General features: G+C 45.8%; 1 protein-coding gene across 5 annotated transcripts in view; it reads right to left on the reverse strand.

The window, feature by feature from the left end:
* Positions 1-24,652, reverse strand: part of UTRN (utrophin) — a 2,010,688-nt gene that overhangs the window by 1,403,360 nt on the left and 582,676 nt on the right. For all 5 annotated transcript variants that reach the window (XM_069606729.1, XM_069606726.1, XM_069606725.1 and 2 more), the window contains one exon: positions 11,348-11,528. In XM_069606729.1, the coding sequence (XP_069462830.1) occupies positions 11,348-11,528 (181 nt within the window). The remainder of the gene's footprint in view (positions 1-11,347; positions 11,529-24,652) is intronic.

Here is a 24,652-nt window from a genome sequence, read left to right on the forward strand (position 1 = left end):
AAAAGTAAAGGTTGTCAAGCAGGCAGTTAGTGCATAGATGATAATAGGCAAACATAATAAGAAACATTTGTACATTAGGTATGCATACATACATGGTTGGTTATTTGTTGAGTAACCAAGTGATGACCTTAGTTCTGAAGGGTTGGAAGGTGGGTGTGGATTTGATATCCAGTGGAACGGTGTTCCAAAGTTGTGAGGTCAGAGCTGGGAAGCTGGATCCACCAGCTCTTTTGAGGAAGTATTTGGGCACCGTCAGTTGTAATGTGTTAGAACACCAGAACCACTAGATCCTCTGTCTTAATGTAAATTTGTTAGTGAGATAGGGCGGGGCTAGGTGGTTAAGAGCTTTGTATGTGAGGCATAAGGTTTTTAGGTCTATTTTTTGTTGGATGGAGAGCCAATTGCATGCGATTCTTGTAGCGGAGATATGTTATCTTCTGGGAATATTTAGGGCGACACAGAGTGCATTATTTTGTAAGACTTGCAATTTGTTGATTACTGTTTTGTTGGCACCTACATAGAGGCTATTACAGTAGTCCAATTTGGATTGAATGAGTGCTCTGGCTAAAGTGAGGCGGCAGTTAGGGGAGATCAATGGTCTGCAGGCCCTAATTAATTTACCAGTGTAAGCAGTGGCTGAGGCAGTCATATTAATTTGTTTGGCTAGGTTGGTATTCGTGTCTAAATAGAAACCGAGGGTTTTTACACTCTTGGTGATGGGTATGGTGTTACCGTCAATGGTAAAGCTGGTGTAGCTGGGACAGAGTATCCGGATGGTATTGGGTGAGCCGACAAGAAGCAGTTCGGTTTTATCATCATTCAGGCAGAGGCCATGTGTGGCCATCCATGCCTGAATGATGGAGAAGACTTCATTGATCCATTTGGCGTCCTCGTTGTAATTACCGGATAGGGTGTGGAGTATCTGGGTGTCATCTGCGTAGTTCGTGTAGGTGACACCCAGATTGTCCAGCTTGTCGAATAGGGGCTTTGTAAATATATTGTACAAAGTAGGTAAGACACAGGATCCTTGTGGGACACCCCAAGTAATGGGAATAGGGTCAGCCGCTGCTAGGGGTGAGAAGACCTGCATGGTCCTGTTGTCCAGGAAGGATTGGATCCATGTGACCGCAGAGTGGGAGAAGTGTGCTGCCGATGACAAATGGTTGCACAGGATTTTGTGGTCGACCAGGTCAAAGGCAGCGGAGAGGTCGAGGACAAGAAGAATGGCAGCCTTACCTTTATCTTTGAGTTCGTCTATCTGGCACTTGAGATCAACAAGGGCCGTTTCTGACCCGTGTTGTGGTCGAAAGCCAGATTGGCGAGTTCCTAGTAAATGGTTTGTCTCAAGGTAATCCTGGATTTGTAAATAGGCCACTCTATCAAGAATTTTTAGTAAGAATGGGACGGTGGTAATGGGTCTATAATTCGTGGGTATGTCAGGGTCGAGAGTGTTTTTTTTAGTAGTGGTAGGACCCAGGATTGTTTCAGAATACTTGGGACCAAGTTATTGGAGAAAGACAGGTTTATTAATTTAGTAATGAAGGGGGAGAGATCCCTGGCTGCATCTTTTATGATCTGTGCGGGGCAACTATCCCCTTGCAGTTCGAGGGTTTCAAAGATGCTATAATTTTCTGTACCTCCGGTATGGATACCTTTTTGAAGGTAAAGCCTGAGCTAGAGGCGGTAGGTGGAAGAGGGGTGGAACTGGAGGTAGGACCAGGAGTGAGTTGTTGTCGTTTGTTGTCAATTTTGGTTTGGAGCCCTGAGATTTTGTTAGCAAGAGCATTCTGGATCCCTGTGCACCAAGCTTTATCCTTAGTGCAAGTGTCAGTGGGAGGAGTGGGGTTTTCTAATTCCTTTAGGATGTTAAAGAGCTCCTTTGTGCTGGAGCTTGCCTGGGAGATCCTAGTGTTGAGAGATTCTTTCTTAGCGCGTGTAATCTCATTTTTGTAGAGAGTGGAGATATTAGTGAGATTAGTTCTGTTATTTACTGAAGGCACTGATTTCCATAGTGCTTCGAGTTTACTTTTTTGTTGACGGAGAGTTTTGAGCTCTGGGGTGTACCATGTATTCAGGTGCGCTTTAGGTTTCCCTTTGCGCATTTTCAGTGGGGCAATGATGTCGATGGCTTTGGCCATGGAATCGTTATAGACGTTGACCAATTGGTTCAAGTCAATTGTAGCTGGAAGTGCGTTCAGAGTAGGGATCGCCAAGGGTATTAAGGCTTCCGCTGTGATGTTACTCTTTTTCATAGTTGAACAGGCAGGTGCAATAATGGGCTTTTTATGCACTAGATTGCTGGTATTAATGTCAAATGGGAGGAAGTAGTGATCGGTCCAAATGAGCTGTGTGGGATCTTTCACGGTAATGTTGCAGTTAAGGGCGGTTATCCAGTCAAGGATTCTGCCCTTCGAGTGGGTGGGTTTGGAGCAGAATTGTTTTAGGCCATGCTCCCCTAATGCCGTGGCCAGGGCAATGGCTAGGGTGTCGAGAGGGTCATTAAACCCAAGATTGAAGTCTCCAAGTATAATCATCAGTGCTGACGGTTTGGAACTTTCGGCAACTAGTGAGGTGATGTCTTCCTCAAATGAGCCAGGTGGGCCCGGGGGTCTGTAAATTAAATGCAGCGTGATAGTGCTTTTAGGGGAAGTTTGTAATTTGACTGTGAGATGCTCACAAGATTTAAGTGGAGGAGAGGGGGCTAGTCTAATATCAAGCAAGGACTTAAAAATAATGGCTACACCACCTCCTCGAGCGTTAGGTCTATCTGCTCTGAGGATGGTGTAGTTGTCAGATATGGCTAGGGTGAGATGGTCCTCCAGCATCATGCAACCAGGTTTCGGTTACAGCAAGGAAGTCCAAGTTGTTGGTTAGAATAATGTCTGCGACTTCTGTGGAGTGGGCGACTAATGATCTAACATTTAGAAGAGCTCCTTTAGGAATAGGAGGGGTAGAGTTGATAGGTGTTACAGAATGATTGTTGGTCTTATTGGGTGGTTTGGCTGGGCATTTGCTAGATCTGTGGTGGGTTCTGGCACCAAGTCTAATGTTCCAATCGGTAGGGGTGAAGGTAGTGGTTCGAGAGACAGTTGGGTTAGCAGTTATGGAGGTGCTGTAGTCGAGGGTGGGGCATGATGCTCTCGTGTCGGTGGGTTTCCACTTGGAGACGGCTGAGTGCATAATAGCTGGGACATCAGAAGGGTGTGCATGGCTGAGGGTAGGATAGGCCGATTGTGATACCGGGAGGAAGGCCGGTGTGGTAGGCAGGAATGGTGTGGGGCAAGTGATGGGGTGATGTCTTGGGCAGGCAGGTCTGACTAGACCATTGTTGTAGGCTATGTAACTATTGCCAGAGCAAAGTATGTTGCTTTGCATGACACAAAAGGGGAACATGATCGCGGTAAGGCAAAGTAGCATGCTAGGGCTGGGGTGGCGTGCAGAGGAATGGCGAATAGGGGGCATTGGTGACATAAGGTAGGCACAATACAATTCAAGTGTGGACAGGAAACGACCATAGGGCGCAACACAAAATCAAATGTGGACTGGAGGCGACCATAGGGCACAACATAAAATCAAATGTGGTCTGGAGGCGAGCATGGGGCACAACATAAAATCAAATGTGGTCTGAGGCGACCATAGGGCACTATACAGTGCAAATGTGGTGTGGAGGCGACCATAGGGCACAAAACAAAATCAAATGTGGTCTGGAGGCGACCATAGGGCACTATACAGTGCAGATGTGGTCTGGAGGCGACCAAAGGGCACTACACAATGCAAATGTGGTCTGGAGGCGACCATAGGGCACAACATAAATCAAATGTGGTCTGGAGGCGACCATAGGGCACAACACAAAATCAAATGTGGTCTGGAGGCGACCATAGGGCACTATACAGTGCAAATGTGGTCTGGAGGCGACCATAGGGCACTACACAAAATCAAATGTGGTCTGGGGGCGACCATAGGGCACTACACAAAATCAAATGTGGTCTGGGGGCGACCATAGGGCACAACATAAAATCAAATGTGGTCTGGGGGCGACCATAGGGCACAACACAAAATCAAATGTGGTCTGGAGGCGACCATAGGGCACTATACAGTGCAAATGTGGTCTGGAGGCGACCATAGGGCACTACACAAAATCAAATGTGGTCTGGGGGCGACCATAGGGCACTACACAAAATCAAATGTGGTCTGGGGGCGACCATAGGGCACAACATAAAATCAAATGTGGTCTGGGGGCGACCATAGGGCACAACATAAAATCAAATGTGGTCTGGAGGCGACCAAAGGGCACAACATAAAATCAAATCTGGTGTGGGGGCGACCATAGGGCACAACATAAAATCAAATGTGGTCTGGAGGCGACCATAAGGCACAACATAAAATCAATGTGGTCTGGAGGCGACCATAGGGCACAACATAAGATCAAATGTGGTCTGGAGGCGACCATAAGGCACAACATAAAATCAATGTGGTCTGGAGGCGACCATAGGGCACAATTCACCTCACATGCACTAATATCACACATTGACTGTAGTACATTAAAGCACCTAGGTACGAGATCACAAAGGGGGCACACATGTACTGAGAAAGGGTGCATTAGGGCGCCTAGGTTCGAAGTTACCTCTGAAGTTACAGTAAAGGGCCGACATGTATTGAACTCACACATTGAGTAGGGTGCATCAGGGCACCTGGTCCGAGTTCATGTGTAGAAGCTGCCAATGGGTTGGGAATCAATGTGGTCTGGAGGCGACCATAGGGCACAAGTGTGTCTTTAGGTTAGGGGGAGGATGATGATGCACAATAAATGTCAGAGGGGATAACGTTCCAGTGTGATATGTGAGGGGCAGATGGGTTATGGGCTCGGCGGAACGTAGATGTTGCAGGCGCAAAGTTACCTTAACAGGTGAATGTGGAAGTCCAGGGGGTCTGGCAGACGGCAGAGTCGGCAGTGAACAGGCTGAGAACAGGCACAAGCCTTGTCCTCGAGGGCCTTGGATGGAGAGGGCCGGCTTCACCTGCCGGCGACCAATGGCGTGCTGTGTGATGTCCCCTCAGTGGATGGTCAGCCTCCGAGATGCTTCAGGGTTGCTTTGAAAGTCGACGACTGCAGGGCAATAGTGCAGTATACAAGAGAGTTTAGTCACACCAGCTTAACGGAGGAAGAAACCAGATGGAAGTCTTTCCTGGTCGCCGAAGTAGGTCCAGGGGTTTTTCCGGTGAATGGTTTGGCCATGCTGGTTCTCCAGCAACAATCCTGCTCTCTTCTGTGTGGTCTTCAATCTATGTTTGGATTTCTGGTTCAAGTGGGTGACCTCCAGAATGGCTCCAGATGTGCTCTTATCCAAAATCTAGACTGGGGACTACCCTTACCACCAACCATGGGGTCTACACCCTTTAAACAAGCTGTGGTTGTCAATCATGGTCCACCTGCTGCCCAACATCTGCCCAGCAACAGTTATCACATGGCTGGAATGTGAATTGAGGTCAGACAGTTTCTTTCCCAGTTCCTAGCCCGTAGCACTGACTACAGGTCCAGAGTTGGCGCATGCAAAAGTGCACAAGCTTACTTGGAAGTTTCACACCTCAGAGCAGGAAGATGGCCACAAAGCAAGATGCCCCCTGATCCTTCTCATGGACTTTAATCCCCATCTGTCCTATACTCAATCATTGCTCCCCCTCTTAGTTATTCTTGACTCTTATCTTTCTAATGCCACTTCTCCCCCCTTTCATATCACTGGATGCTCTTCAGACTGTATTGTCTCCTCTCCTTTATCCCTTACCTCAGTATCCGCTGTTCCTATGTACTCAGCTGATCACCCTCTCATTCTTTCTCACTCATTCCTTCTCCATCCCTTCATCTTTCTGCAACCTTTTTCCACAGGGATCTCTGCTCTTTTGATAGCTTTGCATTCATTTCTATGCCTTCTTCCTCCTCTTGATACTGTGTCCACTCGCTCCGCTGATAGTTTTGCCTCAGCTATTTCTAGTATTCTTGAATTGCTCTATCTTCCTTCCTCTCCATAGCTAAATCCACCCCAACCATTACTTATTCTTGCCCTTTGCGGTGCATCTTGAGTCGTGCTGAACGGAGATGGAAGAAATGCCAATCCCTCTTGATCTTGGTAATTTATCCTCTCGCCACACAGATTTCAACCCAGCTTTACTTCTTGCTAAATAATACTATTATATTGATCTTAACTCCTTATCTTCTCATCCTTGCCTTTTTTCAAATACGGAAACTCATTCTTTCTCCTTCTCCTCCGACTCTTCTTTAACCTCTTCACTTTCTGCTTCAGACTTTGCTTCTTACTTCCGCTTGAAAGTCACTCCTCCATTCATCTATTGGTCCCTCCTCCAAGTCATCTTCCTCTCCTCCACCTTCATCACCTTCTCTCATGTCCCGTTTCTTCCTCTTTCTGCCTCAGTTTTTCCTTCATCTCCAAAGCCCACCCTTCTGTCCTACCCCCACTTCTCTCATCCTCAAGGTCTATCCTTTTCTCTTACATTATTTGGCTACTAGCTTTAACTCATCTCTTGGGTCCTCTACTTTCCCCTCCTCATTCAAAGAGGCAACAATACTTCCTTGAATATTCTTGAATACGGCCTCAAATTGGAAGCCAGTGGAGATGTTTTCCCTGTGGGCAGTGTTGTGATCATATTTTGCGAGGTTGAGGGCAGGCCTAAGGGCATTGTTCTGGATAACTTGTAATTTGTTCAGGTTTCGTTCAGTGGTACCAGCAAGAAGAATGCTGCAGTAATACAGTTTTGCGCCGATAATGGCTCGTGCAACAGCAAGGTGATTGTCAGAAATAAGGAAGGGTTTGCAGGCGTTCAAGAGCTTTCAGGTGAGACTATGGCATTTACATGTCATGCTGAGGGTAGCGTCGAGGTAGACACCCAGTGTTTAGATGACTGGGGATACAGGGTTAGTGTTCCTGTCTATCAGGAATAAGTGGTAGGCTGGGTCGAGTTTAGAGAGGGTGGTGCGACTGCCGACAATCAGGATTTAAGTTGTATCATCGTTCAAGCAGAAACTGTGGGATGACATCCAAGACTGGATGGTCTCGTAAATGGAATTAAGATAGTGGTATCTTCTATAGAAGTAAAAGGGAGGGCAATAAGGATCTCGGTGTTGTCGGCATAGTTGTTGTAGGAGATACCCATTGAGTCAAAGTGGTCAATGAAGGGTTTGGTGTTATTGTTGTAAAGGGTAGGGGTGTTAGGGAGATTTATCATTTTTATGCTTCATCGCCTCGTGAGTCCCCCAGCACATGTTGAAAGACTTCTGGCCATCTTTCTTTAAATCCCGAATGAGTAGAGCCTTTTTCCACTCATTCATTATTATTTTCTCTGTCTTTTGGAACTCTGTTCTCTGTGTTTTACCTTTACTGTGGAGTCTACTGTCCTCCATATCTCTTAAGGCATCTGTATTTTACCTTGGCAGCACACAGCTCCTTATGGGCAGTGTTGCTGGGAACCCTTTGGGTCCTCCTTTAAGATTCTTTCTTTATCCTTACTTACTACTGTTCTTAAGGATAGAGAGATTGGCACACACCACCTTATATGGAGTGCCAAGGGGATACCTAGTATCCCCCTTCGCTCTGGCTCCTGTGACTTTTTAGTCACATAGACAAGCTTCTAGTTATAAATGTGGGGGTAACGTGGGTGTGAACTTCAGTGAGCCTCTCCCTACCCATGCAAAAACCGAAATACTAATTGAACCTGATCCAAAACCACATTTATCCTAAGTGTAAGGTACAGGCTTGCACTGGTCTAATGTTGTGCCACAAACCCAATGTCCCTAAAATTACCAATTTAGACGGTTCACTAGACCACTTGCGCCAACCCCTTCAAAGTATTAATATATTATTGTATTGTATTGTTTATTTATAAAGCGCCTATACACAGGCAAATGTTTCAAAGGCCTCAAGGAGGGTGGGAGCAAGGGGAAAAAAAAAACAGTCGCTCAGAGCCCTTTAATTTCTGAAGCGATACCGGTGTGCACAAGCAAATTAAGTGGATATGGTACATTTAACAGTTAGGAGACAACAAATAGGCCTGACAGCTATTCTGAGTTTTTTTCAAGTGCACATTGAGGGGTAAGACAAGGAAGGACAGAAAGATCTACAAGCAGAGTTGTAGTGAAAGTGCAGGCAGAACGAGGGAGGTGCAGGGGACCAAGTGCACCCAGTCACTAGAGATTGGGGAAGTGCGGAGAGAGAAGTTCTCAGGATGTATAGCGAGTGGGTGGGGTGCAGGCCCCCGAGGCAAGTGCAGTAGAACTGGCAGAGGTGCCTGGGACCTGTGAGACTCTTGGGTAACCCAGGCGGCCAGTCAGTGAGCTGTATGGAAGGAGGGAGAAAGGGAATAGCAAAGAGCTAGGTTAGCAGAGGGAGAGAGAATGAAGAGGAGAAGAGGTGGGTCTTGAGGAGATTACGGAATTTAAGAATTTAAGAATATCAGGCTCAAGACGAGGATGGTAGGGAGGCTGTTCCAGAGGGAGGCGCCTGCTGAGGAAAGGGATCTCCCTCCAAATCTCTGCTTGGAGAACCTGCTCACTCGCAGAAGGTTGGAGGTAGATGAGCAGAGGGCTCAGGAGGGACAGTATTTAGGAAGGCAACGTTGAAGGTAAGTATTAGAAAAAATTTGACAATTCAGTTGGTTATACAATCGTTGTTTAACTAGCATGCCAATGGTTTGCCAACACGTGTTGCAACCTTCACAACCAGGTCGTCATCAGGGATCATATCTTCCGTTCTGGGTGTATCAAGGCTATGCTGTTGCTCCCCCTAATTATTGCAAGCAAATATCCAATTCAGAAGTTTGTCTCTGCGCCCTTCTATTTCAGGGACATCCCGTTTCAAAATCCTGCTTAAAGCACTTGATAAAAGCTTTATGTCATGAACCGCCATTCGCGTCCCTTCTGGACTTCGTGGTCCCTGACCCATAGGGGACTGAACTCAGTAGTACTCCCAACATGGCCGCTGAACACGGAACGCTGTTTGCCAGTCTCTGCGTTGTACGCTCTACGTTCTACAAAGCAGACACGCCCCTGTGGCTCTGCGCGTATCAACGCTACCGCTTGCAGTAGTCGGACGTGTGTTGCCGGAGCTCGTTCAGCGCTTACTTTTGATTCCTGGTTCCCGGTCCCCTGAATTCCTCTTCTTTCTTCCTTCCCCTTATCCTTATTCTTGCATATCCTGGATTTCCATCGCATTCGGGTCTCCGAGAGCGAACCTCATTATTTCCTGATCTTCGTCCCGAACATCTGAGCGTATCCTGGAGCTGGGTCACAAACCACACGCTGGAATCCGAGGACTCACGCACAGGGTTATATAAATCCCGAACAGTGCGAAGGAAGACATCTCCAAAGATCACGAGCAAACAATACAGACAGGTGAGAAGGGGGGAGCCTTGTGACACTGTACCCACGTTATAACACCAACAGCTAATTCCTGGCCAATAGATTTAATTAAATGTTTTAATCGAGGTAACGCAGAATACCACGAGGGGGACCATTTGGACCAGATAAAAACATATATGCCCAGGTAAAATCTCCATAATTGGCAAATGTGGTTATGGTCTCTAGGTTTCCCCGATACCCTATCTTCAACCTATCTGGTTTCAGAAAATAGGCCATGAAATACATATTTTACAAGGAGAAAATAACCTTTTAGACAGCAGTCCGATTTACATGTAGGTAACTAAATGTAGGGGTAATCTTCGACTCCACTCTCTCCTTCTCTTCTCCCGTCTCACATCTCAGACATGCCCAAAAACTCCCACTACCAACTGCACCTCCTCAGAAGTATTGTACTTTTTCTCACTTTCCCCTAGAGCCTCACTACCTGGAGAGCCCTGGTTGGCTCTAGGCTGGACTATTGCAACAGTCTCTTGCTCAATCTTCCTACTTCGACTCTCCATCCTCTACAACTCACCCAGAACAGAACCGCAAGGCTTACCCTTGGCCTCACGTTCTTGCATTGCATCCCTCCAGCGCTGAAATCCCTCCACTGGCTCCCCGTGGCTGCAAGGGTCAAATTCAAGACCCTCTGCATAAATCAATAAGGCTTTCTGGGGTTGGGGCCCGCACTATCTACAACACTCTCTTCCTAAATACTCTCCCTCTAGAGTCCTCCACTCATCCTCCAACTCTTAGCGGATGAGCCGCTTTCACAAACAGATTTGGTGGTAGATCTTTATCCTCTGCAGGTGCCTCCCTCTGGAACAGCCTCCCTGCCTCTCTCTGACTTGAGCAGGAGCACCTTAAGTTATGGAAACTCCTCAAGACCATCCTCTTCTCTTCCTCCTCCTCTCTCCCTCTCCCCTGGTAACCTCTGTTCTTTTTCCCTCCACCTTCCTTCTCCTCCTTAACTCTGTTCAGTTTTTGCTGTCTGGTTCACCTCTAGAGCCGTACAGGTCCCAAGCTCCCACGCCAGTGTTTTGCACTTGCCTCCGTAGTTTCAGCACTACTGCACTTTCAGCTTACACTCCATGAGCGGGGCAACCTCTCCGCACTTAACCCAGTGCCCTGCCTGACTGGACTTGTTTGTTACCCCACAAACCCCCTTCCTCGCACCTCCATCTGTAAGCATGCATGAGCTAAATTTACTAGGACTAGTTGCTCGTCTGTCATGTTACACCCCCCCCCCCCCAGCTTGGTTGCTACTTAACACTTCATGCACTTACACTATGTGAAACACTGTCCGGCCTAGTCAGCTAGTTTTTCTGTCAGATCATTCAGAAACTTCAAGGCCTAAGAATGACTACAGTTTTCCCTTGTTACTTCCTGCTTTGAAGCACTTCACCTGTGTATAAGCGCTATATAAATAAACAATTACAACACAAATGTTTTGCCCTAAGAACAGGATATCTATTAATTGGTCGAAATGCAGTTGATTAATGCTGTTACACATGCTCAGATGAAGTTCTCTAAAAACACAAAGTACTCTGGGGGTGTTGTGAGATGAGAATCGGATGAGCCCTCAGGCATATTTTTATGCTAATATTACTGGACATAGAGCAGGTCAATAATACCATTAGCTGATTCTTATCCTGCAGTGTCCTACTCTAAAAATCAGGCCTAAAGAGGGCCAACACCAGTGTTACTAACCTCTCTAGACTCAATTAAGCTACATTAACCAATTGCATGATATAGCCAATTATACCTTCTTTTCACCTCTCCTACTTCCTGCACCCCCTCCTTCAAAGACCCCAATGTGTAAAACTGTAGCAAATTCACATATTCTTTTGGTGTTTTTACAAATCAAGTAAACTATCAGCCATAAGACTGCACAACAGGAAAATGTTACCATCATAAAACTTTAGCACTAGGTACACTCACCTTTCTCTAGTTGTTGTGAACGCTCCTTAACTTTCTGGTGGACTTTACTATAATAAGCACTAATGCTGTTCATGTTCTCTTGAATAAAAGCAGGAGCATCAGGCTCAGAAATAAGGGCGGAACATTTGGAACGCATCTGATCAAGTCTAGGCGACAGGCTTTCTAGATGAGATAATTCTTGCTGTAAAGAGATGCACCAAAAAACTTCAATACATATTTACTCCATGTGACTCTAAAGAAATTACATAGCTTGAGCAAACTTACTGACAAAATATTACTTTTGGGAGAGTCCCATAAAAGTGTAGGCACATACAAGAAGGAACAAGTTACTTGCCTGTAACTACTGTTGTCCAGCATGGGTCTGGCATAGATTAACATACTCATGAATATTTCCTGTCGTCAGGCTGGGAATCCTCAGTAAAAGAAAAAACAGTTTCACTTTCACTTAACAACTGTATTTCTCCTCTAAACCAATCACTGTCCTCTGGGTCATACTGCCCCCATCCAATGACAGTCCTCTCCCTAAGCCCCTCCTCTGGTAGCCATCTTCAGATTTGGTAAGCATGTAAAGTGGCAGTATGACCAAGAAGAGCTGCAGAGGGGACAGAGGGAGGGTTCACACGTGAATCTATCCCAGATCCATTCTGGAGAACAATAGTTACAGGTAAGTAACTTGTTCCTTCTCCAGCTTGGGGTCTGGCATGGATTCACATGCTCAAAAATAAAGAATACACAGCAGTACAACATTACACAACCATGGGAAGTGCAAGGAGAAGCAATGAGCTCTTACCTCTGGAAATGACCCGCCTCATGCGAAAAGGTTGCGTAGCACTGCATGGGCGATAGAATTTCGTGAAGGCGTACGTGGACCTCCACGTAGCTGCCCTGCAAATGTCCAGCACGGGCACACCAGACAGGAATGCCATTGTTGCAGGGATCACGCTGCCCGAGTGGGCTCTCAGCCGTCCGGGAAGCTGTCGGTTTGCCAACAAAGGACAGTGCATGATGCAGCCGGGGACAAAGCCTTCCCATGGCTCACAGGACCAAAATTCACTAACAGCTGTGAAATCGTCTGAAAAATCTTTGTGCTGGTCATGTATAGCTTCAGGGCACACGCAACGTCCATAAAGTGCAAAGCCCTTTCAGCCGGTGACAAAGGCTTCCAAAAAAAAACAGGTAACACCAAACACTACTTGAGGTGGAATTCCGACGGAACCTTCAGCATAAAAGAGGGGTGCATCCGCAGCACCACTGTCGAATCGTGAAACATCAAGTATGGTTGCTTGCAGGATAGGGCCTGGATCTCGCCTACCCTCCTGGCAGAGGTGATGGCCACCAGGAAAGCAGTTTTCCACGAGGGGAACTTGAGAGGTGCCTTACATACAGGCTTAAAGGGGGCTCCCATGAGCCTCATCAGAACCACGTTGATTTCCCATGCCGGGACAAGTGCCTTCACCAGCGGGAAAGATTAAAAAGTACTTTGAGCAACTCCTTGACGAGACAGTGAGACCAGAGTGAAGATCTTCCTGGAGACCTGGTGTAGCGGGAGATAACCGCCAGATGCACCATGATAGAAGCGGGCTCCAGTCCGGCCTTGACCAAGGATAGCAAGTATGGAAGAACTAGCAGGACCATGACCCTCAGAGGGTCAATCTTCTGCGACTGGCACCACGTTGCAAAACACATCCACTTGTGACTGTTAGCACTTCAAAGTAGACGACGCCCTGGCCTTGACGAGGACCTCCCTGCAGTCTGCAAGCAACTCTTATTTGCCAAAATTTAGGGCTGCAGGAGCCAAGCCCGCAGGTCTAGCGATCCTGGGTCGTGATAATGGATTGCGCCTTTTTCTCGGGTGAGAAGGTCCAGAATCACTGGCAGCTTGACCGCAGGCGATGTCGAAAGACTGAGAAGATCCGGATACCAAATCTGCCTTGGCCACGCCAGGGTGATGAGTATTATCTTGCACGGACACCGTCTGAGTGTTGATGACTCGTAGCAGGAGAGGGAAAGCGGGGGGACGTGTACAGGAACAGCCCTTCCCATGGGAAGGAGAATGTGTCCCATAGGTTCCTTAGTTGGTGGAATCAGCTTGCAAACTTCAGGCACTTGGCATTTACTGCCATCGCAAACAGATCTATCTGGGGCCTGCCCCACTCAGTGAACAGGCGGTCCACCTGATCCAGACAAAGCTCCCATTCATGACAGGAGCGCAGTTCCCTGCTCAATGAGTCTGCAATGGTGTTCTTGACTCCCGCCACGTGTAGAGGAATGAGGAACAGCCCCTGTCCAACGGCCCATCGCCACAAAACCTGCGCTTCCTTGGAGAGCACTGGGGATCGAGTGCACCCCTACACCTTTGTGTATCTATAGGCTCATAGTGCACGTGATTACTACTTGTGTTAACTAGCCCATAATTTGCATGAATATTTTCACGTCACTTTTACAAGCCCAAGTGTTATTGCCACCACACAGGCAAAGTGCTCCATTTCCACCCTTTTCCCCCTTCAGTGGACAAGAGCAGAAGCTCATTGGTTGAGGACTTTCCAGATGCTGGCTGCCCCGCTTTGCCCACGCGGAAATGTTTTTTTCACGATTCCACTTGTCCAGAGTTTCAGGTTTTCAGAAATGTGATTAAACTACAACCCAAAACACTGTTGAGAATGTTCATTTCCATGCCAATTCCCTTTACCCTTCAAGACCCCCAGCTCTTTTGCTGGACTAAAGGCAATTTAATTATTACTCCCAAGTGTGTGGAACCTTTTTCTCACTCACTCAAGTGTTTTCCTGACTACGATTTTCTACATTCCTTACTGTTTTATGGAGTCTGGTAAACTCCATAGGAATCTGCTTTTGCATTGCGACACACAGCACCTTTTGGGCCGTGCCACTGAGAAGTCTGTTGGACTTCTCTTAATGTTTAACTACATTTTCGTGGGTAAACTACTGCTCCCAAGAATAGTAAGATGACCCCTGCCTTACTTCCCTTTACTTAATGGGTCGGTCCAACACACACCACCAATCTATGTGGAGTGCTGGGGGGGTGGGGGGGGGGGCTTACAAAGTAATTCCTTTAACCCATTCCTCATGTAACATTTTGTTACACTAACTCACTTGAACAGCTGGCGCTAGTGGTTTCTTTCTTACTACCTAGTGACATGTATCTGCACACTGATACCTCGGCTGCAGTGCTGCACCTAAGGGTGTCCATGTTCTCAAAAAGGCCCAGTCGTCTTTTTTCGCCATTTCCAGTTTGTTTGTTTATTCTGAGCTTTTACTCTGTTTGCATCAGGTTTGAGTCCTTGGTGTGTTTTGCCTTATGCGGGCTTCAGCCCTGAAGCACGCCCAGGCTCCAGTGTATCTGGAAAAGCAGGAAGTGAAGGAGGGTCCCAAAACGTTGCTGTCCCTCATCAGGCTCTCCTTTCATCATGGGTGTTGCAACAGAGGTACATTTTCTTTGGAAACTTGTGAATCAGCCTGGTGGTCCACAATCTGTGCGATTTCAATTGGAAACCCAAACCACCGGACCCAGCTGTCTAAAGCAGCCAAAACTCCTGGCAACCCACATACCAGCCACTGGTCAGAGCAAAAAAAAACTATCCCTCCCACCCCCCACCCACCAACAGCCCTGGGTTTACCTGAGATTATTGGTGTCCTTGGTTGATGTTCGAGGCACCAGGTGGCATAGACTTTTTGTGTGCCTCCTATTTAAACCACAAGGAATTAAAGCCCTACCCGGCAGCTACCCTTGCCTTACCTTACCTTTGGTGGTGTGGTATTACCCAGATTGGTCCTTTACAATTGTTCGAATGTATATCTCGGTTTGGATATAGATATATATATATATATATATATATATATGGGTTTTGGGGGGTTTGGCGTTGGGTGGGGGGTTTCCCCCCACATATATGGTACAATTGACCTTCACAATTCGGTCAATTGTGAAACGGTCAATTGTCATTCGAGCAGTTGTAAAACGATCAATTCGTATACAACCGGTGGTGTAACTTGATTAAAGGAATCCTGTCCGTCTGGGGCTCCCTGAAGCATGCAGTATTGAGAGATTCCCTCAGTACTAGCTTACTAATGCTGATAATACAACACTTGACTAGTTATGTATCCCTGGCATATCCTATAGGAGAACCTTGGTGAACGTTCTTAATTCTACCCAAGTAGCTAAAACTGATTACTCAACTTGTACTCCGGTTGAGCATTTTTCCTAGGAAAGGGCTGGACTGCTTAGGTTTACCGTATATGTTTTTAAAAGGTTGCCGACATGCTCAGACCTCCTCTTCCCCACCTTAACAAGTACCATTTGATTATCTAATAACTGTGTTCACACACTAAAGTGGTACTCTAGTTGAAAGCATCTTTGTTAAGTATACCCAACTGCACTTTATACCAAGCTCATCTCCTTTGTCTGCTCTCATGCAGGCATCCCAGTCGTGGACCAATCACGGTCCACGATGGTGCCCATCATTCAGGCAATCCAGACATCCTGGCATCTATAGTGTGGATTGGGACCAGATAGCCCCAACCCGCTTCCTGGGCACAGATGTGACAGGCAGAAGTCTGTGAAAGAGATAGTTTTTGACAGGAGGCTGTATGCCCAAATAAGGAAAACCCTGGTCATTCGACCTGGGTGTAGGCAAGGGACAAAATGGTCATGAGACAGAACAAAAGACTTTAAGGCTCAGCCATTTTCGGACCTGGCCACAGTCTCAAACCTAACGCGGTACATGCAATGTGATTCAGTAAAAAGAAGTAAAACACTTATAAAAAGTAACTGCTGCCACCAGTTCGTCCCAGGCACGCTTGTATAATTACCCAAAAAATCCTTTGAGGGGGTCTAGTGACACGGAAACTTGAAACGAAAGCCACGGAAATCATAAATACAACAATGTTGTATTTATAATTGTCTGGACTTTTGCTTTAAGTTTCCCGGACTCCCCAGATCAGGGGAGCACGGGAAAGCAGGGATAAAAAAGCACAAAGAAGCCCTTGTTAGCAGCACAGGGCAGGAACAAGCCTGATAACTATCTTTGGAAACTTAAGTGGTACTCCAGTTGAAAGCATATGTGTTAAGTATACCTAACTGCACTTTATACCAAGCTCTTCTTCTTTGTCTAAGCCTTTCTGCTCAAACTACCATTGGTGGTTTTATTAGACATTGTGTAAACCTTCAAGGTCCACTAAGGTTTGCTCATAAGAACCTTATACCAGTAGTAGTTCTGAAAAAGCCACCTAACAGCCCCTTTAAAAAATCCCCCCGTGCTGCCAGTCTCATCTCACCTCAACGACCTCCTGTACTCAGACTTCTCCTCACCTCTCCCAGTCACTGACCTCTTCTTGCCTCTCTTCCCTGGCCATAGACCGTTTCTTTCAAAATACTAACGTAACCTATGTTTTGGTCTCCCAGCTACTCAGATTGCACTGTGCTGGCTTAAGGCCCTTCAGTGTCAAGAATGGCCTGTGTTCTAGTTTCTGTTCATTATTAATTGTATGCAGTTTTTCTCCCCTTGTAATTTCTATAAGAACTGTTGGTAATATTGGGCATCTGTGTATATGTTAAGTATCTTGAGGAAGAGGATAGGGGTAAGTGTACTTTATTTTTCTATACCAACCAGTGTTAAGACTGTGGGAAGTAATGTTTTTTTAAAGGTAAAGCATAACAAAAGAAAAGATGCTGAATTAAATAACTCGGACGGCTGAATCCTGGAGGATATCTGACTGCTTTGATGCAGGTGTTCTTAAAAAGGGAAGATGCAGGCATGGGACACTCCAACATGCCCAATAAAGTTTATCGAAGTAAAGGCATATTATGTTGTGCTTTGACTTTGAGCCAATGTATCAATCTGCCTCCTTCAACATTAGGAGGAGCCACACAACCTTGTACAGGACATGTCATGATGGGCATTGTAGCTCCCCCACAGAACTATCCAAATGCTTTTGAAACACAACATAAAAACAATACATTTGTCTCTCCGGTGATGTTGCTCATTTAGGGACCGTGTGTATTTAAGAGGAGCTTGTTTTCCACCTGAAATTCCCATTTAATAAATTTGTTTAAAGCATATTCACTTTAAAAATCATACATTTTTCCATAGAGGTCAAACTAAAATACATATACCACATTATTAAAAATGTGGATTGGTGCATTTGGGTAAAAAGTACTACATTGAGATTTTCAAGCTAAAAGATTATCTCAAAACTGTCAAGGGATATGACCAGCCTACAGTCAGGCAAGGCAACCTGCGTCTCTCCAGATGTTGTGCCCTATAGCTCATAGCCAGTATAGTAAAAGTGAGATCATGGAGTCGCAGACCAATACACTAGAAGAGCTGAGTATTGTCAACCCTTCACTACAGTGTTTCTGGCCTGCACAGCACAATGGCTAGACGAGGCACCCTAAAATATGACAATGCTTACTTACCATAAAAGCATTTCTGATGGTTGTATCTGCTTAGATTCACATGCTGTGCATAGGTCCGACATCCAGTGGTCACTGCGGAGTATTGCATTTTGTTTTTCGTAGTCGAAAAGGGGACGTCGACAAGGCGTGTCTGTAACACTATCCCTATAGTGACGTGCGTTGTACCCACAATCCCTCACGCGTCGAGGTCCCTCTGTTTGTATTTTTCTGCCCTGAGGGAGCCTTCTATACGTGAGTGAGTACAGAAAAGAGAAATATAGGAAAGGATGTGTTAGGATGTGCAGTGTTTCCAATGTTTACCTGTTAAACCATGAGTGTATAATATTTCCTTCACTATGTCTATTGTCACTTAGATACTATAGAACATAGAACTGCATCTTATGTAGCAGGGTTCCAAGGAGAGCCAGTGAAGAAGCAGGGCCTTAGTGGGAAGATTGTACTCCTGATGCTGGGGGTCGTTTTATGTCATCAACTTACAAATAAAAGGTTCTTTACCTTTAAACTACTGGTTATGTGAAAGCCTCCCTTTGTACATAACATTTGGCGACGAGGATTTTGACTGGGACCCCGAGGACGACCCCCAGCGCCTTTTCTACAGATCTAGTGTGCTGGCTGTGGAGCGGTGCCAGCCTGACTTGCCTGAGGGAGGGCCTTTTTCAGTGGATTATTGACGGCCTGACATCCAGTGTGTGGCATCCACCGGAGGGACATTGCTAGCGCCAGAGGAAAACCCCTGGAGTCTCCGTGGTCCGTGGGAGCTGGAATTGGACCCCTGCAATTTTGTTGAACTTGTGGAGACTGGGCTGGCAAAGACACGGCTTTGGCACTTTTATAATTGGATTTTGGGTTGTGTGTTTTCCGAGCGGCCATTGGACACCCTGGCCCCACGCTGAGCAAGGTTGAGAAAGGAGTCGCCGCCGATGACCCTGGTGAGGCGCTCCAGGGTGAGTAGATAACCAAGCAGCTATCTTTTAATTAGTGTCACCTACCTGTGTGGGTGGGAGCTCTTTTGGTTAAACCAGAATTGCAAGCTTGTTATTCTATTCTGCAACTTTGAGACATGGCAAATGTGCCTGCTCCTGTGTTTTTTCTGGCAGTGCCAGGTGAACCCAGGGTTAGATGGGAAGACTGGAAGGAAGGATTCAGCCAATATGCCTTAGCAGTGTTTGGTGCCAACTACTCCAATAAGCGCAAGGAGGCATTGCTATTTCACTGTTTGGGAACTGCAGGCCAAGAGGTCTTAAAGAGATTGCCGGAGCCTTCTGACATTTTGGATGCTGGTCCATATGAAAGGACATTAGCCAAACTGGACAGGCATTTTAGAGTGGAGGAGAACATTATATTGGAAAGATATAAATTTGCCACGAGAGAGCAGAAGAATGGGGAAAGTATCGAGGATTTTGTCATGGCTTTAAGGGGCTTAGCAGTGAAATGCAAATTCACTCACTGTCAGGATGAGCACGAGAGACCAGCTAATGATTAAATGTTCCAATGACAGTATTAGGAAAGAACTATGGAAAGAGAGGAACCCCACTTTGGATCGAGCAATTGAGATAGCGAAAATGGTTGAACACACAGATATGTGCATTGAAGTTCTTCAATCGGATACTGTGAACAATGGTAAACCCAAGTTGGATGAGAGTCAGGGTTCAGTGCTGAAGGTGTCAAAGGTTGTTCAGAGGCAGAGTACGTGGAATCCAAGACACGCCTCGCAGAATGCTAAAAGGAGCGAAGAGAACAGACCGGCAACTGGCAGAAGATGGCGTCAATGGGTTCCTGCAAAAGATAGCAGAGGGATTCCCAAAGACATGAATTCTTTCAAGATGGTTAGGGATTCAGGACAATCCAGAGGTTTTCCAGGGAGACGATGCTTTAGATGTGGAAGCTAAAGCCTCGGATAAGGATTGCTTTGCTATTCATATCATATGCAATGAGTGTGGTGTGAGAGGGCACATTGCCCGATATTGTAGAAATTTTAATGCTGGGTCAAATCAAGTGCATGAAATAAGTGCAAGTTATGAAGATGAGTCATATTGTGAGGATGGCAGAGAAGTGGTATTTACAGTGAATGCTGTCAATGGCAGAGTGAAAACGCAGAAACCTTATGCTGAGGTTGTAATTCGAGGTGTACCAGTACGCATGCTAATGGATAGTGGTGCTGACTACACCTTGGTAAGTGTGGAAGTGTGGAGGAACAAATTCGATAGTTGTACTCTGTCGGAAAATACTGTTAAAGCAAATGCTTATGGAGATGTTCCCATAGATATTATAGGTTGCTTTGATGCTGAATTACAGTTTAAGGACAGGAAGGCCAAAGGTTATGTGTATGTTACCAACAGAGGGGGTGAATTGTTGTCATGGAGTGATCAAGCTGAATTGAAGATAAGGCTTGAGGCAAGTCATCCCGAGCAGGTAATGTCTGTTGCGGGAGGAGAGCCTACAGAGATACAAACCACGTTATCTGGGAAATTGGGGTGTCTTAAGGGCTTTGTACATGTAATTCGCCTAAAGAAAGGAGCTGTACCTAAGATTGCAAAACTGCGAACTATTCCTCTTGCTCTTAGAGGAGATGTAGAGGAAGAACTCAAGAGAATGGAAAGAGATGGTGTCATTGAAAAGATAGAAGCATCTGAATGGGTCAGTCCTATAGTTGTAGTCAGAAAAGGCAATGGGTCTTTGAGGCTCTGTATAGATCTTAGACATCTAAACAGCATGGTTGTGGCAGACAGGTTTCCTCTTCCCCGAATAGATGATTTGATGGTGGGAGTAGCTGGGTCAAAAGTGTTCTCCATACTAGATCTTAAATCGGCCTACCATCAGGTTGAATTGCACCCTAATTCCAGGGATCTCACCGCCTTCATCACCCCGATTGGATTGTTCAGGTGTGTTCGCATGCCATTTGGTTTGGTCTCAGCCGCAAGTGTGTTTCAGAGTATCATGCATAAATTACTTTGGGGTGAAAAAGGGGTGATGTGTTATCAGGATGATGTTCTTGTATGTGGGAGCGATGAGAAGGAGCATGATGTTCGTTTGAAAAGAGTTTTGGATATTTTGAAGGAGGCAGGCCTCACAGTTGCCTTGGAAAAATGTACTTTTAAAGCCAACAAAGTGGTGTACCTGGGTCATGAGATCACTGGGGAAGGGGTTAGACCCAAGGAGGAGGCTATTGAGGCCATAAAAAGAATGGAGGAGCCTAAGTCTAAAGGGGACATACTATCATTTTTGGGACTGGTGGAGTTTTACGGCAAATTTGTCAAGGGGTTAGCAGAAATGTCGAGGAATATGAGATTTCTCACTCGCAAGGGAGTCGTTTTTAAATGGTGTGACCGGTGCAAGAAAGAATTTTTGATGATAAAAGAGGCTATTGTCAATGCTCCCATTTTGAAAATATTTGAGGAAAGTAAACCCACATTGCTTTTTGTTGATGCCAGTGATTATGGTGTTGGGGCTGTTCTGATGCAGGAGGATCAGACAGGTTTACAGACTGTGGCTTTTGCGTCCAGGTCTTTGAAGGGCCCAGGATCTAGATATTCAGTTATTGAGAAGGAGGCTCTAGCATGCGTTTGGGGTGTCGAGAAATTTAAAAGATTCTTGTGGGGGAGGAGTTTCACCATTTGCACTGACCATAAACCCTTGGTTGGAATTTTTACGAAAGGTGGTTTGGAGGGAGTGTCAAGACGCATTATGAAATGGGTCACGGCATTGCAAGGGTTACAGTATACCATGCTCCACGTAAAGGGGGAGGTTAATGTGGTTGCAGACGCCTTGTCTAGATCTGTCCAGAGGGAAATTTCTGACGATAGTGACTTTACAAGTTCAGAGGAGAGTGCAGAAATATTCCAGGTGCATGAAACATTAAAGAAAAGTGAGTGGGATGTGTCTTGCACGGAGGATGTTGTATATCAAGGAGTACTTACTCTGGTTGCAGAAGGTAAAATTAAGAGCCACAGGGGCGAGATGAATGGTTTTGCCAAAGTGAGGGAGGAGCTATGGATTCAGGATGGTTATTTATACAAGGGTCACCAGATGGTTGTGCCAGTCGGTATGAGGAAGTCTGTTTTGGAGTTGGCCCATGTTGGGCATTTAGGTCTGGCCAGGACGAAGGGACTTGTGAGGTCTGAATTTTGGTGGCCTGGTATCGACAAGGACATAGAGGAACAAGTCAAAGACTGTGTGGAATGTATTGAGGGAAACAAAGGCTTGAAAGTGCAAAAAGTTCCCATGGTAGTGAGGGAGTCCCCGCGTGTCCCTTGGGACGAAATTGCGTTGGATCTCCTCGGTCCATTTAATATTGGTGGTGGCAGAGATAGCTACCCATTAGTAGTTATGGATTTATTATCAAAATGGCCGGAGGTATGTGTACTCAAGGACATATCCAGTAGTAGTATAATCAGATTTTTTGGAACAACTGTTTTGGAGAGAAGGGTTTCCAAGAAAGTGTTTGTCTGACAATGGGACCCAACTTGTTTCCAGAGAGTTTAAAGAATTCTTCGAGAATCATGGGATTGAGCAGGTGAATACTTCTTTATATCATCCCCAGAGTAATGGGTGTGTGGAACGATTTAATAGGACTCTGATGGAGGCTATTAGGATAGCGGTGGCTACTGGAGGAGATTGGGTGAGAACAGTGATGGAACGCACGTTCCAGTATAGGCTAACTACCCATAGTGTCACAGGCGTGAGTCCATTTGAGATCTTGAGAGGAAGAAAACCAAATACTCATTTATGTCCAGGTTGGATGGGCAAATCAAAAATGGTGGATGTGGATCTAGAGAGTGTAAAAAGGAGAATTTTTGAAGCTGGAGTTAGATCCAAGGAGAGGTATGATCAGAAGAATTGTTGTAGGGAACTCAAGGTCAAAGAGGGTGATTGGATTAAAGTCAAGCTCCCCACCAAAGTTCGTAAAGGAGCCTCGTTGTTTTCTGAACCCAAGCAAGTTGTGAAAGACTTGGGTTCGTCAGTGTTGGTCAAAGGAGGAGCTATTTGGAATAAGGAAAGGGTGGCTTTTCCGTTTCAATGTTAATCTGTCTTCAGTTAGTTGGAGACAGGGACTTTCTTGTGACTCTACCTAATCAACCACTAGATGTCCTATATCTATGCTCTTGATTTGTGCCAGGACTTGCAGCGCATCCAATGTTTTACCTGTTAAACGACGAGTGTATAATATTTATTTTACAGGTTTCAATTTCAGTTGTTCAATATTTGTTTTACAGGTTTCAATTTTAGTGGGTCCTCACCCACACAGTTACTTGTTATGTTTAAGGAGGAGAGGTGTTAGGATGTGCAGTGTTTCCAATGTTTACCTGTTAAACCATTAGTGTATAATATTTCCTTCACTATGTCTATTGTCACTTAGATACTATAGAACTGCATCTTATGTAGCAGGGTTCCAAGGAGAGCCAGTGAAGAAGCAGGGCCTTAGTGGGAAGATTGTACTCCTGATGCTGGGGGTCGTTTTATGTCATCAACTTACAAATAAAAGGTTCTTTACTGGTTATGTGAAAGCCTCCCTTTGTACATAACAGGATGTCTATGTTCCTTCCATCCGAGCGGGGAGGAAGGGTGGGCGCATGTGAATCTAAGCAGATACAACCATCAGAAATGCTTTTACGGTAAGTAATGCATTGTCTTCTGATGTTTGTTAATCTGCTTAGAATCACATGCTGTGCGTAGACTAGCGAGCAGTACCCGGAGTTGGCGGTGGGTTATGAGAAGGAACAGTAGAGAAAAGATGTCTTAATACTGCCTGTCCCACCTGGGAGTCAGATCTAGAGTGTGCATCTAGACAGTAGTGTTTTGTAAAGGTGTGCACAGAACTCCAGGTAGCCGCTTTGCAGATGGACTCAAGGGGAACATTTGCAATGAATGCTATGGAAGCCCTAGTGCCTCGAGTGGAATGTGCTCTTGACTTGAAGGGTAGTTCTCTCTTAGCAAGAGTGTAACAGAGAGTGATGCATTGTACAATCCATCTAGATATAGTGGACTTAGAGACTGCATCTCCTTCTCTTCCTGCTGCCACCGAGACAAAGAACTGATTAGTTTTTCTCAGTGTTCTGGTTCTTTCCATGTAGAACATGACAGCTCTGCGTACATCTACTGTATGCAGACTTTTTTCTCCCAAGCTGGAAGGGTTTTGAAAGAACATTGGTAGTTCTATAGATTGGTTTACATGAAATTTCGAGATGAATTTTGGTGCAAACCTTGGGTGTGTGCGAAGAACCACCTTATCCTTGTGAACTGTTACGAAGGGGTATAGTACAGAAAGAGCCTGTAGTTCACTTACTCTCCTAATAGAGGTGATAGCTATTAGGAAAGCAGTCTTAAGAGTGAGGTTTTTAAGAGTTGCCTTGTGCATGGGTTCGAAAGGAGTGCCCATGAGTCTGGAAAGTACCACGTTTAAGTCCCATCCGGGAGCTGGGTTAGCTATCGGGGGGTGTATTCTCTTTACCCCTTCCATGAAGGCCTTGATAACTGGTATCTTCCACCACAACACTTTAAGTTGGGAAGTGGTGTATGCAGAAAGTGCCGCTAGGTGGACTTTAATGGAATTAAACACTAGACCTGAATCCAGTAAATGGGTCAAGTACAGAATAATGTTAGTGGCAGAGCAGTCAACCGGGTTGATGTTCTTACTTCTACACCAGATGACAAATCTTTTCCACTTGCTAGAATAGCAGTGGCGAGTATTAGGTTTTCTGGCTTCCCTGAGGATGTCCATACATCTTTGAGGGAGATGTAAATGTCCAAATTCAGGAGCCAGGCTGCTAAGTTCATGGTCTGAGGGCATGGATGCAGTGTCCTGCCCTTGTCTTGTGACAGCATGTTGTACGGGCAGGGAAGTTTCATTGGGGGGGATAGGGACATCTCCATCAAGT

Source organism: Ambystoma mexicanum, chromosome 4p (genome assembly GCF_040938575.1).
Source record: "Ambystoma mexicanum isolate Mex_15411 chromosome 4p, UKY_AmexF1_1, whole genome shotgun sequence".
NCBI classification, from domain to species: domain Eukaryota; kingdom Metazoa; phylum Chordata; class Amphibia; order Caudata; family Ambystomatidae; genus Ambystoma; species Ambystoma mexicanum.